General features: G+C 46.4%; 1 protein-coding gene across 15 annotated transcripts in view; it reads right to left on the bottom strand.

The window, feature by feature from the left end:
* The window catches only part of GRAMD1B (GRAM domain containing 1B), a 245,247-nt gene that overhangs the window by 8,956 nt on the left and 219,350 nt on the right, over positions 1–16,941 (bottom strand). For 10 of the 15 annotated variants that reach the window (XM_079104494.1, XM_079104495.1, XM_079104487.1 and 7 more), the window contains 10 exons: positions 15,288–15,444; positions 13,943–14,132; positions 11,778–11,921; positions 10,639–10,757; positions 10,226–10,368; positions 8,250–8,353; positions 7,450–7,653; positions 6,317–6,407; positions 2,675–2,782; positions 2,238–2,427 (listed from right to left, as the gene is read on the bottom strand). In XM_079104494.1, coding sequence (XP_078960620.1) covers positions 2,238–2,427; positions 2,675–2,782; positions 6,317–6,407; positions 7,450–7,653; positions 8,250–8,353; positions 10,226–10,368; positions 10,639–10,757; positions 11,778–11,921; positions 13,943–14,132; positions 15,288–15,444 — 1,450 coding nt within the window. The remainder of the gene's footprint in view (positions 1–2,237; positions 2,428–2,674; positions 2,783–6,316; positions 6,408–7,449; positions 7,654–8,249; positions 8,354–10,225; positions 10,369–10,638; positions 10,758–11,777; positions 11,922–13,942; positions 14,133–15,287; positions 15,445–16,941) is intronic. The other 5 variants (XM_079104497.1, XM_079104496.1, XM_079104499.1 and 2 more) reach the window with 1 other exon arrangement.

Genomic DNA, 16,941 nt, shown 5'->3' with positions numbered 1-16,941 from the left:
CTGTAAGACAGGAACCCCACCCCAGGCCCAGGTTGGGCTCTCAGTGGGCTTCTCCATACAGCACCTGCCATAGGGCTACTTTAAAGTCAGGATGGTTTCCAGGGACACAGTCTCGGGCAGAAAGGGGACAACCAAGGCAGCCATGGAGGCCCTCAGGTAAGGCTCGCCATATCTTGGTGATTGCTTACCCTCATACCACTGAAATGAGAAACTCTCTCTAAGCATTCAGCTGCTGGAAGGAGCCACTTTCTTAACTTGGGTTCTGAATACTGTCTGTCTGTCTTTGTACATTTGGCCACATTGTTCTTTCAGCCTTGCCTCTTCCAATATCACCCTTCTGTAAAGGCCCACAACAAATCCAAACATTCTCTGGCTTACAATCATCTTTCTCCTCCGGGCCTCTCATATACCGCACACCAGTACCCAGGACTGCATCTTCTTCAACTGTTCCCCACTCCGCCACCATGTTTGTTGGGCCCAAAACTGTCTCGCCTTTACCCAGAGGTGCCAAGTAGAGAACTGAACAGGCTCTTCATTGTTACCCACATCAGTGAATTAACATTTATAGCTCATGGGATGGAGCCTAGATGGGACAGTTCCAATGGTAGAATCAGAAGTGGCCTGTGATACTGTAGCATCCATGAGGCTATGAATCTGACAGCCCAAGCCCCAAATTAAGGGACACCACATTGGAATTGAATTCTAAAGTTTGAAGGGCTGGGAGTAGGTAGAGTGCTTGCCTACTGGGTCCTGAGTTCAATCCCCAGAACCAAAAAACTAAAAAGTAAAAATTCTAGAATTAGAAGGGGCATCCATTCCAAACTTCCTCCCATTTAATTCTTATGTTCCTTATCCAATATCATCTTTTGATTCTTAAGTACTTTCAGTGTTGGAAACTCAGTCCTCCAAAGCAGCTAACCAAAGGTGTCTTTCTATTCGATGACTCAAAAATTTAACTCCTTGTAACTTCTAGTCCTAGCTCAGACCTCCGGAGTTTTACAAGAAGTCTAACTCTTCACTTGTTGATTTTGATGTCTGGAGACTGGTGTGCTCACATCGCCCCATGTCCCTGTCTTGAGTGTGGTGTATCTTCAATTCGATCAGCCCTTCTTGTCTCATTGGAACTTCCAAACTTCTCACTGTGCTGTCTGTGCTCTTTTGCACAAAAATACTCTCCTTAAACATGGCTCCAAAGCTATACTCTAATAAACATGCTAAACTGGGTCTTGATAGTTGCATTAAGATTATCTCTCCTTAATTCAGAGCACAAAACCAAGCTATGAAGGGGAAATAAAGTTTGATGTTAGAGAGCACCTTCCAGGTGCCATCAAATTCCAATAGCAGTTTCTTGAAGCTATAAACACAATCCCTATTCTATAAATGAGAAAATTGATGCTGATATTAAAGCCCTGGCTTCAGGTCATAAAACTAATTAGTGATAAAGCAGGGATTCCATCTCAGGCCTAGGTAAGCACAAGACATCAGAATGACACCTCTTTGGGAATAGAAATTTTAACGTAGCAGGATAAATTCTGGGTCTGTTATCTACCTAATTCTCTTAATAGCAAAGGTAGTTCCTGAAGTCTTGGCAATGGCCTGGGGGTTACTTCTAAAACATGATAAATTTTTCTGGGAGGAAGGAAGCTCCTTCCCACAAGGAAACTAAGCTAATTATTGATTTTTTTTTCTTTCTTTTTTTTTTTTTTGCCCCAGGATGATTTTTCAAAGCAGCTGGACTTAGGTTTTCCAAGGAAAACTGTACTACAAAGACAATGTTGTGAAATAAAAACATAATAGTCATCTTCTTAGTACAGAGCCTTTGAGGTTCGGGGAGCAGGTAGTACGGATGAAAAGGAATTAGACAGATACATCCTCTAGGAAGACAAATCTCTGTAAAAGGGGAGTTCTTTGTTCAAACGCCAGTCCGATGACTACAGGTTACCAAAATAAATTTTAAAAAAAGGTTCTCTTTTCATCTAACCTACAGCCTTCTTGCTGCAAATTCAATGTATTTTCTTATCTTTATTTTGGGGACTGTGCCTATGTTTCCAATCACATTCAGGAATGGCTTTAACATTAGAATAGTGAATGGCCTGGGAGAAGAATGAATGGGTGGAAGACGTCGGGAGGCTGGCGATAGAGACGGTGATGTTTCTCAGAACATCAAGGAAGGATCGGTGTCTCCTGGATGGTGTCTCCTGCAGCCTGGGGGAAATGGAGAAGATGGGGCATCTCACCTGGTCTAGAAGCATAACTGAGGATTTGATGATCTCCCTCCACTTTTGGAGCTCAGTATCGTGGTACTTTTGTTGGGACTCTAAGAGCTGGGCCCATTCTGTCTGAGACTGGGGTAACCTGTGGGGTACAAGAAGGGGTGCCCCAGCAGCTGGAGTTATGCTCAGCGGACTCTCCTGTGCTCTCAGACCCCTAAAGGACAGAGAGTCACATCAGAGTGCTTTGTCCTCTGCTTCCTGCCTCTGAGTCCCCAGTGCCCCAAATCAGAAGTAGATGAAAACTACAGGGACAGATTTTTCAGACCTTGCCTGGGGGCATAACCCAAAGGGCTATCCCCTGGGCAAGGGCAATGGGGCAGTCAGTCCCAGGGCAGGCAGGAGGCAGGGCTCAGCTTGGGTGGGGTAGAGGTGGGGCCAAAAGAGGGCAGGGGCAGGATTACCTTTCTTGGAGCCTTAGACCCTGCCAGGCAGTGAGGGTCTGGGTGGTATATTCCAACATCCAGAGCTTGTAGAAGAGCATCATGTTAAGGATGACCAGCAGCACCAGACTAGGAGGAAGACATGGGGGGGTAAGTGATGACGATGAGTTGGGACAGGAGTCAGGCATCTTCTCCATCCCAGGGGCTTCCGTGCCTGCCCACCGGGTCATCCAAAGCATGACAGCAAATGAGTGAGTGTGCCAGAGGGACGCAGTGAGGGTGACAGAGAGAAAAGCAGCCTTGTCTAGAGGGGGCGGGGCATAGCGGTGCAGCCATGGAGAGGAGCGTGGGGTGAAGGCACTGGGGAGGGGAGACACAGACACCCAGAATCTGGGTGCCTGTGGGAAGAGAGGTAAAGTGGAGAGGGAAAAGGATGAGGGAATAAAAGGAGTAATCATAGAGCCAGTACCTGAAACAGATCCTAATGGGAGCAAGGAAGAAAAATGGGGAGGAGGCAGAGGTTAGAAACAGGAGTGTGGGAAGGGGAAACCACCGGAACTGAGCCAGACAGCAAGTGAGCCTGGGTGAGAAGGAAAACTAGCAGCGAAGACATGACGGATGAAGAGACCCAGCAAGGAAAGAGCGAGAGAGAGCATGGCACACTGACTCTTGGTATTTCACGGGTTCTAAACTGAGAAAAGATCCCACCCTCCGCCCCACCGTTGACCCCAAAATGTCAGGACACAAATGAAGGGTGGAACTGAAGGAAGAATTTCAGTGGGATCTCCAACTCTACGCAGATATCCCTTACAGGTGCTGGTAGAAGTTCCCCGAGGCTGCAAAGTTCCCTCCCTGCACCTGCCAGGCTCCAGAAAGAATCACAGGGACCAGCCGAGGCCTCCCAGCTGGTGGAGAGTTCTAGGGGCTCTGTGTAAACTGTCTTCTCTTAGCCTCCATGGCAGCCTGAAGGTCATTTTGTGACAAAAGATCACGGATGGAGAAAGACTGGTAAAGAGAGGGCCCAGAGTTCTACAATACCAGGTACAAACCCTGGCTTGACCTGTTATTTCTTAACTTTTGGTTAAGCCTCTTAGCTTCTCTGAAGCCCAATTTTCTCAATCAGGACAATACCACCTACCCTACTGGGGTTGATCCACCAGTCTGTAAAACACACTGGCATACAGCAGGCCTACCACAAGGGGTGGCTCTTTACCATGAAAGGAGCAGGTACAGATACACATAGCAAGAGAGAAAAGGATAAAGAAGGGAAGGTAAAACAAATGGGTGGAGAAAAGAACAACCAAGAGAAAGAAAAGCTCAGATTAGCTAGACTTTCCCCCATGTACATGAGAGTGACTATTTCTCAGTGGTGTTTCTGATATTGTGGAATGTCATCTTCTTTCAGGTGGTTGTTGCAAATCCCTGGAGGTAGCCTGAGTTCTCCCTGAGAACTTTCAAACTTTGTGCTGCATTTCGAAATCCTGCCTGTGGGTGTATTGGCATACACTGGATCGTCTGAGCGCCCACTTCTTCACATGTAGCTCATGATCTTCCTGCCTGCATGTGGGTTAGTGTTTATAATCCTGACTGTGCAAAGTGAAGGTCAAGGGACACCCCCACGTGCTGTCTAGCTGGAGGTTCTACAGTGGTCTAAACAGAGAAAAGAGGTGGGAGGCTGAGTCACACATGGCAGGTGAACAGCAGCAAGAGCCTGCCAGACGCGGGGCAAATCATGCCATGCAAGTCTGTTTTACATTCGGGTTGGCTCTCACCAGACCAGCAGCCTGGTTCCTATTGAGTTGAATTAGAAGTCTGATTATTATCCTAAACGAACCAAGCCCTGAGGCTAGTTAATACCATCTGATTTACTGATCAGAGTGGGGCTTCTCCACTAAAGTCAGGTCAAAACAGAGAGAGCGCTTAACTACAGAACTAGAGGTTGTGGTTTTGCACTTAACAAAATCCAATGCCAGAGATAGTTTTAACTGAAAAATGTCATGAATTGCATTAAATTACTGTTACTAAATGTGAATCTCACTGGCTACAGTTGTCTGTGTACTTAAGTCTGTAATAATGTCTTGGTTTGTCATAGTCAAAAGACTACTTTTATGTTATTCATTCAAGGAAGGTTACTAAGAAGGTTCCTCATGTTCCTCAAAGGGTTTTTTCCTGTCAGGAGTCCCTAGGGTCATCCTCGGCCCTGCCTCTGTAATACTCTATACATGGCATGAATGGTGAGATTTGTACCCATGGCTTTAATGCCAGGGAAAATTCATCTGTGGCTGCAGCCTACAGTTCTCTCATAAATACCAGGTCAATATCAACAAATACCTGTCAACTCCACCTAGATAACCTAAAGTAATGACACACCTGGAGCCAAAAAGTGTCTTCAACAACTTTCCACTAAATTCCACATTTCTGCTAACAACACAACCATTCACATTCCCTCAGATCAGGAGTTCATCTTCCTTTGTAACAGAACCAAATGGTTCATGAGTCTTTCCCTTCTGGAACCTCTCAGTTCTAGTCCCTCACCTCAGTCTGACAGACACTCTCACTTACATCACTGTGATTTACTCCAACAGACCTCTCTGCCTCTAATCTTTTCTTTTCCAATCCATTTGCCATATTGCCATAATGTAAATTTGATCATATTGCTTGTGGGCTTCCTCTAAATTTTTGTGAGGATAAAGCTGTCCGCCTTGCTCTGCCTCTTAGGAAATATTTCAGTAAGGGCTGGGGAGGTTGCAGAAGCAAAATTAAAGTAGAAATGGTTGGGTGCCCAGTGTGCAGCAGGTAGAGCCCACGTCTGGGCAGCTGTTAGGTCTCCCACCCACCCCCGTGCTACCTACACTCTCGTGCAGCTCATCCCCATGCGAGGAAGGGGTAGGATTCCAGGCAGTGGCAAGCAGAAGCTCTCCTTAGCTTCCTAGCTGCTTCCTGCTTGAAATGGGTTAGAAAAGTCCTAGGCGGGTGATGGCATACACTTACCCATCAGACAGTTGTGGTCTCCTATCTTATGTCTTCATTTGTTTCATCTTCCCATCTACATAACTTTCTAAGCAAGCTATTGAACCTTTGGTTTCATAATGTCATAGCAATTATAAACCATGTATATTAAAATAAGTACCTACTTTGTTCTGTGCTGTAGTCATTGATTTCATTTGGCTGCCCTGACAAAGCATGGGTTCCATGAGAACATGGTCCTAGTACTTGGTACAGAGCAGGCACCCAGAACATCTCTTGCAAATGACTGAACTCCTAAAGTGTTCTGCAGCCTCTCTATGTTAGCAATTATCCTATTGTGCAGAATTTCAAATGCCCTATCACACTCACTTGCCACTGAGTTCCTCAAGGGCATGGATATAGCATATTTTCCTAAAGACCAGCATTAGTGCCGAGTAAAACAGAGAAAAAAGAAGCAAAGAGGCGAGAAATGAGGAACTAAATAACTGATTCAGGTAGAGAAGACTAGAGGACCAAGAAAAACAAACAAAAGAACAAAAACAAAACAAAACAAACAAACAAACAAAAAAAAGTAAGGAAAAACAGGAGGAAAGGTACTAAATAAATGTTTTGAGAGATGGCAGATGATTTTCCTGTACTAGGCAGGAAATGGAAGGCATTGGGGCAGGGATGGGAGGACAACCTAAAGTCCCTTACACACAGCTGATAACCAGCAGCAGCTTGGACACGCTCTGCAGGTGGAAACCGTTGGGAGTGTCCTCGGGGATATGCCGTGTCTGCGTGGAACCTGTGGGAGAATAAATAGGCTGTCACTATCATGGTCCACAAGTCTACTAACTGCTCACATGACGATGGTCAAGCAAGAAACATCAGGGAAGGGTCCATGACGCTGCCACTGGAATCCTATGATGGCTATTCCCAGCCCTGCAACAAGAGGTAAGCCCCTCAAGGGCAAGGTCATGGGTTGGTTCAGGTCATCACTGAGGAAACAGAAAAATCAATGAACCTATGTAGCTAAAATATAATGATGCAGGATAGTGGTCTTGGCCTAAGGAAGTGGAAATGGCTCTGGGAAAGGACCAGATGCAGCTGGCTTCCAGTCCTAAATTTATGCATAACATAATGCTGGACATGCAAGTAATGTAACCTGAGAATCAGTTTGCTGAAATCCAACACTAGTTGAAATTTTCTGTGTAAAACATATACTACGGCAGTGCTCTGGGTGAGACTAAGGGATGTGGAAGACTGGCACTCTCCTCTCTTGCTCTGCCTCCTCCCCTGTCCCCATGAAGCTCCGATGAACTCATAGGGATATGTAAAGCATAGTTTATAAAATACTGCATTCATCATTCTCTAGGCCCCTTATCACCCCAGGTTTCCATGACTACTAAGTAGACATGATGCTGTGCACGACTGGATGGGAAGAGGAGGAGATACCAGGGGAGCCCACAGCCTAGGTGGGCAGACCCTTGGGGACTGTTTTGGACTCCTTGGTCTTTATGTTATGAGTTCATCTCTAGGATCTGGGTTTCAGCTTCTTCTTAAGTGTAGTTCCCAAGAACGTGGAGGCTGTGTAGGTGGCCACGGAGCTTAGGTGTCATAAGTCCAAAGGCAGAGCATATGTAAGGGTTCAGCAGGGCTGAGGGACGTGACTTGGCAAGGAGAAGTAGACAGAGCATGGGGAGCCTCAGATTTACTGAGTTACATATGAATCATATACTAATTATACAACCAAGGCGCAAAAGGAATGTCTACGTTTGTGCCATGGCATGGGTATGCAGCTCCAGCCCAAAGACTAGCCCACACCACCATCCCCACCTGGAACACACCTGCCACGTGCTTGATCCTGTGGCCCACATCTTCATCGGTGGGTGTGGTGACAGGGCTCATCACCTCTTCCAGATGAGGCACCCGCAGGTGGGCATGGGGACGCTTTCTCCTCCGCACAGTCGAGGGCTTACTGGCTTTCTCCTTGGGAGACTGTCTGTGCATCTCAGCCAGATAGGTAGTCTCCGTTTTGGTTAACTCACTCTCTACCACAGACAACAGGGCCACATCAGAGGCCACCCTCCCACACCTTCAACTCAACATGTCAGCCTCCAGAAGGCATACAGGAAACATTTTCCCCATATTATACCCTGGGAAGTGGGCCAGGCGGGTGCAGTGACCCTCATGGATGCCTGGGGAAGCACTTCTGGGCTGTACCTCTGCCCAATCCCCTATTTTGGGTTGTTCAATATTGTGTCACATGGTCCCAATGTCTGCATCCTCATGTACATAATTTGGGGCATTTTACACAATTCCTAAATAGATGCATTCACTGGCAATTTTCAGAAACTTCTCATAACACAATTATTACCAGTATTATTAGATTTGAGGTTCATGTGGGGGGATATTATAGCTCTATTAATGACTTTATAAAATGATAGACATAGTCTCTTGAAAAATGCACATATTCACATACATGACAAATTTGCTCTCCATTTTGGGGGACAGACATAAAGATCCAACAAAACAACTCCATTATCTCGGTTTCTCATTCCGCTGAATGGTGACAGTCGTACCAATGGTGACAGATGGGTTACCCAATTCCCGCAGTTCAACCAGCAGCAATGATGGTAGCACCCACCTAAATGGCGGAAGTAGTCCTCTAGCCCACTCCAGAAGTTCTTCTCGATAAAGGTTTTCACTAAACCCCAGGGCTGTTTTCGATATCGCAGCTCTGTGGAGACCCTGAGGAACAAGTCAAAGACAAGACGAATCATTTTCTGGGTGGACTCTCCTCTGCTGGGAAAAGTAAATTCATGTTTAAGGCAAAGGCAATTTCCCATTTGTCTTGCACTTTACATATTCAAAAGTCCTCTCAACTCCATTATATCTGATGTCCTTGGCTACCCTCTGAGGTCACTGTGATCTATCCTCATTTTATAGTTAAGAAAACTGAAGTTTAGAATATTTAAGTGGACCAAAGGCTAACAACAAGGGCTTCAGACTCCAAGCCCAGAATTCTTTCATGTTGTCATATTGCCTCCCTCCAGAGGGGCGCTCCAGACGGGTGCCAAGCAGGCTGCCAGCCAGTCAAGGGAAGCTGTAGAGCTGATGCTGAGGCATTCAAGTCCAAGACAGCCTCCGAGGCCTCATCACTTCCACCTGTAACAGTGTCATCTGCTCCTGGCCCCAGTTCCTACTTCTCCATTGCACCCAAGACCTCACCAGGTATTCCCTTCCCCAGTCACTAGTCATGCTAGTGCCTCTACCTCTGGAATACTGAGCTCCTTCCCTCCTATACAGAGCCTTGCTCCTTGCTTTCTCCTTCGATATGAGCCTCTGTCAACAAATTCTCCCTGCTTGTATACCCCACGTTCAAGGCTGCCTGCCCTGCTTATTCTCCCTCAGGGATGCTGCCTCCACCCTGGTCTGATGCTCAAGAGCTATTCACTGGATGGAGGATAGGCACTTCTCTACAAAAACCAACCAGCTAGCTCTTTGTGGAGTACATAGATAGGACACGAAATTGGAAGATCCTATGAGGAAAGTGGAACTAAGAAATCTAGACCCTGTGGAGGGGGGGTGGGGACAAAGGACAGGCGAAACAGGAGAGAGGTAAGAGGAGAGCAAAGAAAAGAGAACGCAGGCTGAGGTGAAGCACGCAGCACAAACGCTCCCCTACCCTTCCCACACCAAAATAAAAGCAACACCTCAAGAAGATGAGAAAGATGCAGGGTGTGCCTCAGGCTCAGATATTGAGTGCTTTCTAATTTCAAAGAGATCTCTGCAGAACCTGTCACTAAACTCCTATTTGAACTACATCAATGAGTTTCTTGCTCCTTAAAGTCAAAAGAACTTGGCCTATGCGACAGGTGACTTTTCAATTAAACAACACACTTTTTATGATGACAGGGTCTAAATGTCTTCCTTTGAGTGCCCAGAACTAACTACTGAAACCACACTTCCCGGACTCTCCTGAGCAGGCCCAGCGCTGAGAGCTGGGAACCAGGCGGTGGGGGACTGAAACTCCTGCTCTCGAGGAGCTCAAAGTCCAGCAGGGGAGGCAAACAGGAAATTGCCACACATGTGACATGGGGAAAGAGTTCAGGCTTTTGTTTCTAAGAGCCAAGTTTCAATATTAACTGGAGACGTGACACTGGGCAAAGGTACCTATTTGAACGTGAGGATAAACCTTCCTCCTTGGGTCATTCTAAAGATTCTAAAGAATGTAGTTAAGGCACTTGCATAGCTCCATAGAAACCACGGGCAATCAGTAAACAGTGGTGGTGACAAAGGTTTCACTACAGAGATGTACTGAGTGGTGACACATGGTGGAGAGCATAAGGAACTGTCAGGACAGGGAGGTAGGAAGTCTCAGAATGCTTCAAGAGAAGGTAGAATCAAGAGCCAGCAGGTAGGGATGGGGAGATGGCTCAGCTGGTAGAGTGCTTGCCTCACAAGCACAAGGCCCTGAGTTTGATCCCCAGTACCGCAAAAAAAAAAAAAAAAAAAAAAGAGCCAGCAGGTGACTCTCCAGGCTCCTCCTCCTCCCTGGGGAGCAGATGAATGTTGTGTAACATAAAGACCCTGTGTGAACCTCCTGGGCCCCACACCCACCTGAGTCGACTCTTGTTCCGGGCCACGCGGGTGAGTGTGTAGCGATTGATGGTGTAGAAGTAGTCGTGGTAGGGCACGTCGTGAGTAAGGACTTCTGCATCTACCACGTAACATTCACTCTCCTGGCTTGCCTTGTACATGGTCTGTGGGGAGAAAAGGATCCCTGGCCAACACTGAAGAGAAGCAGGAGGAGGGGTGGCATCTCCCACCTCCCCACCCCAACCGAGACCCTGCAACAGAAGATGCAGAACCCTGGGAAATGGCGGCCTCAGAGCTGGCAAGGTGCTGCCATCCAGACGGGCGTGAAAGCACATCTGCACCCAGAGTGGTCCCCCACACACCAGCCCTCACCCTTCACGCCAGGCAGGGCTTCCCCGCCCACTCTCCTTTGCCTCTGCCCTCTTCCTGCTCACCTGCGTCTCCCTGACAGTGGCAGTTTTGGGAGCTAGGGGATTGGTCAGGGTGATGGTATAAAGAATCACTCGGCTCTGGTTTCCATTCTCTTCCTTTTTCCACGGATGGAAGATGATATCTGAGGGTAGAGAAGGGCCCTGAAGTGAGGGAGGGAACGCTCCCCACACCAGAATCTCCCCTCCAAGGAACTCCTCGTTCTGTGCTGACTAGACAGGCCCCCCAAAGGAAGCCAATGGGAGCCTGAGGGACTGAAGGGAGGGCCGGAGGAGGGGGAATCAGAGCAGAAAGAGGCTCATTGTAGCATTGCCGAAATTCTACACAAGGCTCCAGAATGCTGATTGTTCCCTGGCTGGGGCAGGAGGTCTTGGGGCCACCTGCGGGGGTGCCGGCAACAGTGGAGTTACTGTGGCAAGGGCCTAGGATCCCTTGGGAACAAGTCCTTGCCTCTAGGGCTTGACCTCCCCAGGTTCTCAGCATGTCCTCTCCTGGCAGAGGGGCTCACCACTGCCCCCAATGCTTTTTCTCAGAGCCAGAGGCTTAGCAGTCCTGGTAGGCCACTGCTGTGTCCCTGATGTGGGAAGAAATGCAGGGAGGGAGTGAGACAAAAACACGTAGGGTCAAGGCATAAACCCCAGAGTCCTCGATATGAATCCTGGCTCTGCCCCTTATAATTACATTAAGTGAGAAAATAATAACAGCATGGGTTTTGGTGTCTTGGAATGCCAGCACTGGAGAATCCCAATACCTTGTACACAGGGCAGCTGTGGGGACTGAATGAGATAATGCGAGGTCCCTGGCAAAAATAGGGTGGCTTATGGTGAGGGGAAGCTGCTGCCCTTGACTGGAGAGTGAGTCCTGTGAGAGCAGAGACCAAGACTTGTGAGTCTTGCTTGCTGGCGAGTTCTTGGTACTTGAAGGACAAGGGCATGTAGAAAAATACAGCATGGAGGGAAGAGAGGAAAACAGGCCCTGAGGAAGCTCTAGCAACATGTAAGGCCAGAAAGAGGGGGTGTGGGCCGTCAGATACCCTGGATAAGGGGTTGCATGGGAAGAGAGGGAAAAGAAGAAGGAGAAGGGAGAAAATACAGAGGGAGGAAGGGTAAACAGTCAGCGAGGGGCCAGCCCTGCCAAATCAGACCAGAGAATCTCCGCTGCTCCATAAAATCCCGCAGGAAGGGCGAGTTGGTGAAGAGAAGGTCATAGAGCTTGTCCACGCTGAAATTGAAGACCTCGTTCACATACTGCCGGCCACTCAGGTCTTCATAGAAGGCCTGGACCTCCCCTACACAGAAGAGATTACCAGGGATTAGAGGGGGATGGTGGAGGGTAGAGGGCCCCGGGGACATCCCAGAGCATTAATGTCTCTGTGCCTAATGTGGACACCACCACCAAGGATCAGGTAGGCAGGGCCCATGGCCTCTGCTGTCTATGACTTTGCTTCTGTGAAGCTGGGATGCACAGTCTTTAATTTAGTTCACACACTATCCATTCATCCTTTACAAAGAGTTTGGGGATGTACTATAGTCACAGGTCACTTAACTACAGGAAATGGCCTGAGAAATGTGCCATTAGATGATTTGGTCTTTGTGCAAACAGCATAGTTTATGTACACAAACCAGGATGCTCTTACACCTCTGGGTACTATAATCTCCTGAGAATGCCTTTGTGTATGTAGCCAGTGTCACTATGGGGCATGTGGCTGTATGTGGTTCTACATTTTCAAACCTCCCTGATTAAGTGGATCTCAGACTAAAATTAAAACAAATGACTACTTCCTGAGGTTGTCTGAACCCCTAAAGGACAGTTTACTGAGAGTCTGTAAGTCAGGCACAAATGACAACAAATGACAGCGTAGTCACTAGCCCAGGTGGGTTCTGGAACTACTGATTAATCTAAGATCTGTTTATAGAAAAGCGTCTAACGCCTGGGTTGACCTGATGGGCCACGATTCCTAACTACATGGGCGGCTTATTTCCCCCATGACATCAATACCCCCTCTTTAAAATAAATCTATCATAGATTATAACAACAACAACAACAACAAAAATACAGATCAGAATGAGTCACAGGGCCAGACACACAGAGCAAAGTCTAGGAGGGTTCCCAAAGCGACGCTTCTTCAGTACTCAGGGATGCTGTACCCACCCAGCACATAATATGTGGCAGACAACAGGCAGAGGGTATTCCTGTGCTACTCAGGGAATTCCACCTGCAATGTTTTGAACTTTTATTGCTACAGAAGAATGTGCCTGAGGGTACAGGTGAGTTGCTAAGTCTAAATTCTCCTCCCAAGTCCCCAGCACCCCACAGTCCCTAATGTCTGCACCTGCATGGGCTGACAGGTGACATCAAGTAGGAGGCTGACATTTCTGGCAGCCCTGGGATCCAAAGAGGGCCAGGGAAGAACTCAGGAATATCATAGAGAGATAGTGCCAAGGACTATACAGATTGGGAGTTTTATTGGTATAGTGGGGGGAATACTGAATGGCACCCTTGATATTAGGTGGTACCCAACCTGTGCAGTCCTCTGTTCTAGTGCTGGTTAGGCAAACCAGGCAAAGGTTAGAAAACCACTACAGGTGCCCTCTAGGAGAGACCATCTACAGATGAACAAGTACACTCATGAGCATCTACTCACTAGAAATAAACTACCACCAATTCAATGGAAGAAAACCATCAACCAACTTAATGTCTGTTGAGAATCTGACATTTCTCCATGAAATATAAGAAGGAGCATGTTCCCAAGTGAGATTGGGACCCAAATCTATGTGGGAGCAAAGTAAGAAGCATCTATTTAGAGCCATCAGAGACTATCCCCCAAGACTAAAGGTCAAATGTTCTCTCTGATATGTAGATGCTAATACACAATGAGGGGTGGGGGGAAGAATAGAAGTTCAGTGGATTAGACAAAGGGGAATGAAGGAAAGGGAGGGGAGATAGGACTAGGAAAGACAATAGAGTGAATCGGGCATAACTTTCCTATGCACGTATATGAATACATGACTAGTGTAACTCGACATCATGTACAACCACAGAAATAGGAAGTTATACTCCATGTATGTATGAAATGTCAAAATACATTCTACTGTCATGTATATATAAAAGTACAAATAAAAATTTTTAAAAAATATTTGGAAACAAACAAAGAAGAGCCATCAGAGAGAAGGGGAGTCTCTAAAGTCATTGACCCAGCAATGCCTTTCCCTCTAGTCCCTCTTGTCCAGAATGCTGCTTCTGGTCCCCACACAGAGACTTCCTTTAAGCCTTCAAAGGTCCACTCTGGACTCATGTTCAAATGCCCACCTTCATCATGAGTGTCTGAAGAGTCACTCAGCTCGGTGGGGATGTCCTCATTGTCATTGAAGTCCAATGAAGGGGAGTTCACTGGCGCGATGATCTCAATCTTTTCCCCGATGATGTTGTCAATAGCGAGCTCTTTCTCCAGGGACCCGTCGCCCTCCAACACCTCCTCCTCCAGGGGCAGGCCATCAAACTGCAACAGAGACTGAAGGGTCACTCACCAGGGACAACCTACTTGGATCTACTCTCCAAAAGGAGACCAGAGACCTGGCCTTGGAGGTCCTTGCACTCCCAACACAGCTGCTTAGGAGCCTAGGTGGAGTCATATTCTGGGCTTTTGCTCAGCTCTGCTGCAGATGAGTGAATCCAGCACAAGGGGCTGCCCTTCTCAGGCTCACTGTTCAGACACACAACCAGGAGGTCAGCAGAGGTGTTACCTGCAGTTCCAGGTCCTTCCTGGAGTCACACCTCCACCATGCTATGACAATATCAGCCTGCCTCTAAGGAGTACACTTTTTCCCTAACCTCAGAAGTCTCCACAGGCCTTTTTAAAAAGTCATTCTTCCATTAGCACTGGAAGAGAATCAATAAAGTTTTTCACATTTTAAAGACAAGCTGAGAGACAGAAAATGAAGAGTAGCCATCAAATGAATGATGTTTTCCTTCTAAGATGATATGGCCTGGTCCCCAAGCCATTGGAAACAAGCCTCCCTTCTCCGGGAATGCTTTCCTGAGGAATTTCGTCCCTTCTTCCATCTGCCCCTAGCACATGCCCCTAACCCTCTTCCTTCATCAAGGTTCTATTTTTTGACTGTCAATACCCCAAGGAGAGAGATCTTCTTAGAAATCTTTGTAGCCTCCATAAAAACCAGCACAAGGGGGAAATAAGCCACAGAAGCACTCAATAAATATGAATCTAAAGGACAAATAAACAATTAACCATTCTTCAGTTCTAGATTCATGCACAACTTTCATTTCAGATCAAGACAGTGAATTAAATATATACATACATATACAATACATGAAAGACCTGGAATAACTCTCCACCAGAGGGGAGGACCTGGAGCAGCCCACCAAGAGCCAAGCTCACAGAGTGGAGACTTTTAATCTTAGAAGTCAAATCAGATTGTGTAAACCAGGCACCTTGAATCCAGTTGTGGACCCTGAGACTATACCAATAGAGAATAGAGAACCCATGCACTCCAGTATGCCTCCTCAAATAAACTGACTCACTGTAACCCACCTCCCCTCTACCCACTCCCCAGGTTGGGCTCCAACAGAGGTAACACAGTTAGGAGACACTGGTCACTGGATCAGGGTGGGGGATGTCAGGGTTCACTATCCATACCGAGACAGGGGCTTCGCTGCTTCCAGTGGATGTCAGGGTGCTGTTGGTGACGGATTTCTTAGGCAGCTGTGGGCTGGCATCTGGCTTGGTCTCAATGCTGCTTTTGGAAGAGCTGTCATTCACTTCATTTTCTTCTACAGGGATCTCCTCGCAGTAGCTAGAGAAGGCACCAGCAAGCAGGTGTTTGATTTGTATATGATCTTCCTCTAACTAAAAATCTGCCCCCTTCATTGCTTTTCTGAAACCTCCTTCCCATTTCACTGCATCTTTCCTACATCCCATATAAAATTTCTGGCTCCAAGCTCAATTTTTCGAGGCATCCTCCTTAGATATCCCTACCTAACCGTTATTTACCTTTATATTTATTATTTACCATTATTTACCTTAACCTATTTTTTGCCCATTGGATTCCATCTCATCCTGATCATTTGAATTAATAAGTGGGTTCTAAGCAGACTTTACTTCCCACATGTTGACTAAGATTGGATTCTGCATATGAATATTCCCTTAGTGATATTGCACAATACCACTGAATCATAACTAAAAAACTTCTCTGCATTGTACACTTAAAAGGAAAATCTCCTTGAGATAAAGTGGGTGCCCTTCTAGGGACACTTAAGGGGTACCACAGCAGCCTTCCCCAAAAGGAGCAATCATCATTGGCATTAACAACTGACTTGTTCTTTACATATCATCTGGCTGTATAACAACTCTAAGTAATCATCACGTGCATTTTAGAGATAATCAAATAGGTAGCCACTGAGTTCATGTGATACCTCTATAAAGTGCTAGCATTTGTACCCAAGCCCAGGTCAATGCTCTTTCTTTTCTTTCTATTCCTCTAGACCCTCACATGACCACCTGCTTCCACCTACCTTTCCATTCTTACACACTTTGTGTCAGTCAACTTGCAGGCCCCATTTTTCTTAACCCACCAACAGCATGTGATACAGTGATACCCTTCTTAACACCCTTCCCTTGGCTTCTATGATCCTAAACTCCAGTAGCATCACTCCTACCTCATTGGAAATTCTTTCAAGATCTCTTGTTCTGCTTCTTCTTCTCATTATGTGTTCCCAAGCCCAGTCCTTGAAACTTCCATTTTTGGTTTACTTGGTCACTTGGAGGTTTCATTCCATTTCATGGTTACAAACTAGTAACTCCTGAGTTTTTGGCTATAGCCCAGAGTGAATTCCGCTCATTCCAAGTGATTACTTGACCTCTCTACCTGATTAACAGGCATCTCAGTAAACTTGCTTAAAAACCAACCTTTAGTCTTCCCTCCAATACTGTCCTGCTTACGGTATTATTCATCTCAGTTTGGAAATAATTCCATTCTAAATGATAAAACCAAAATACCTTAAAGCCATCTTTGGTTCCTTTCTGATCCATCCTTCCAAAATATATTCAGAAACTAATTATGTGTTGCTATTTCTACTACTACCTTCCTAGTCCAAACCACCACTATCTTTCATCCAAATTATTTAAATTTGTCAATAGTCTTTCAGGTCTTTCAGTGGGTTTCCTTGCTTCTGTCTTTGTTTCCCTTCAGTGTATTTCTAACAAAGAGGCCAGAGTGATCCTCTTAGAATGTTAACTCAGACCTTATCAATGATCTGTTCCCAACCTTCAAATCTCACTTTGAGTAAAAGTC

This window comes from Sciurus vulgaris (genome assembly GCF_902686455.1).
Source record: "Sciurus vulgaris genome assembly, chromosome: 11".
Classification (NCBI taxonomy): Eukaryota; Metazoa; Chordata; class Mammalia; order Rodentia; family Sciuridae; genus Sciurus; species Sciurus vulgaris.
Note: the sequence above shows the minus strand (reverse complement) of the source record. Positions and strands in the feature narration are given on the sequence as shown.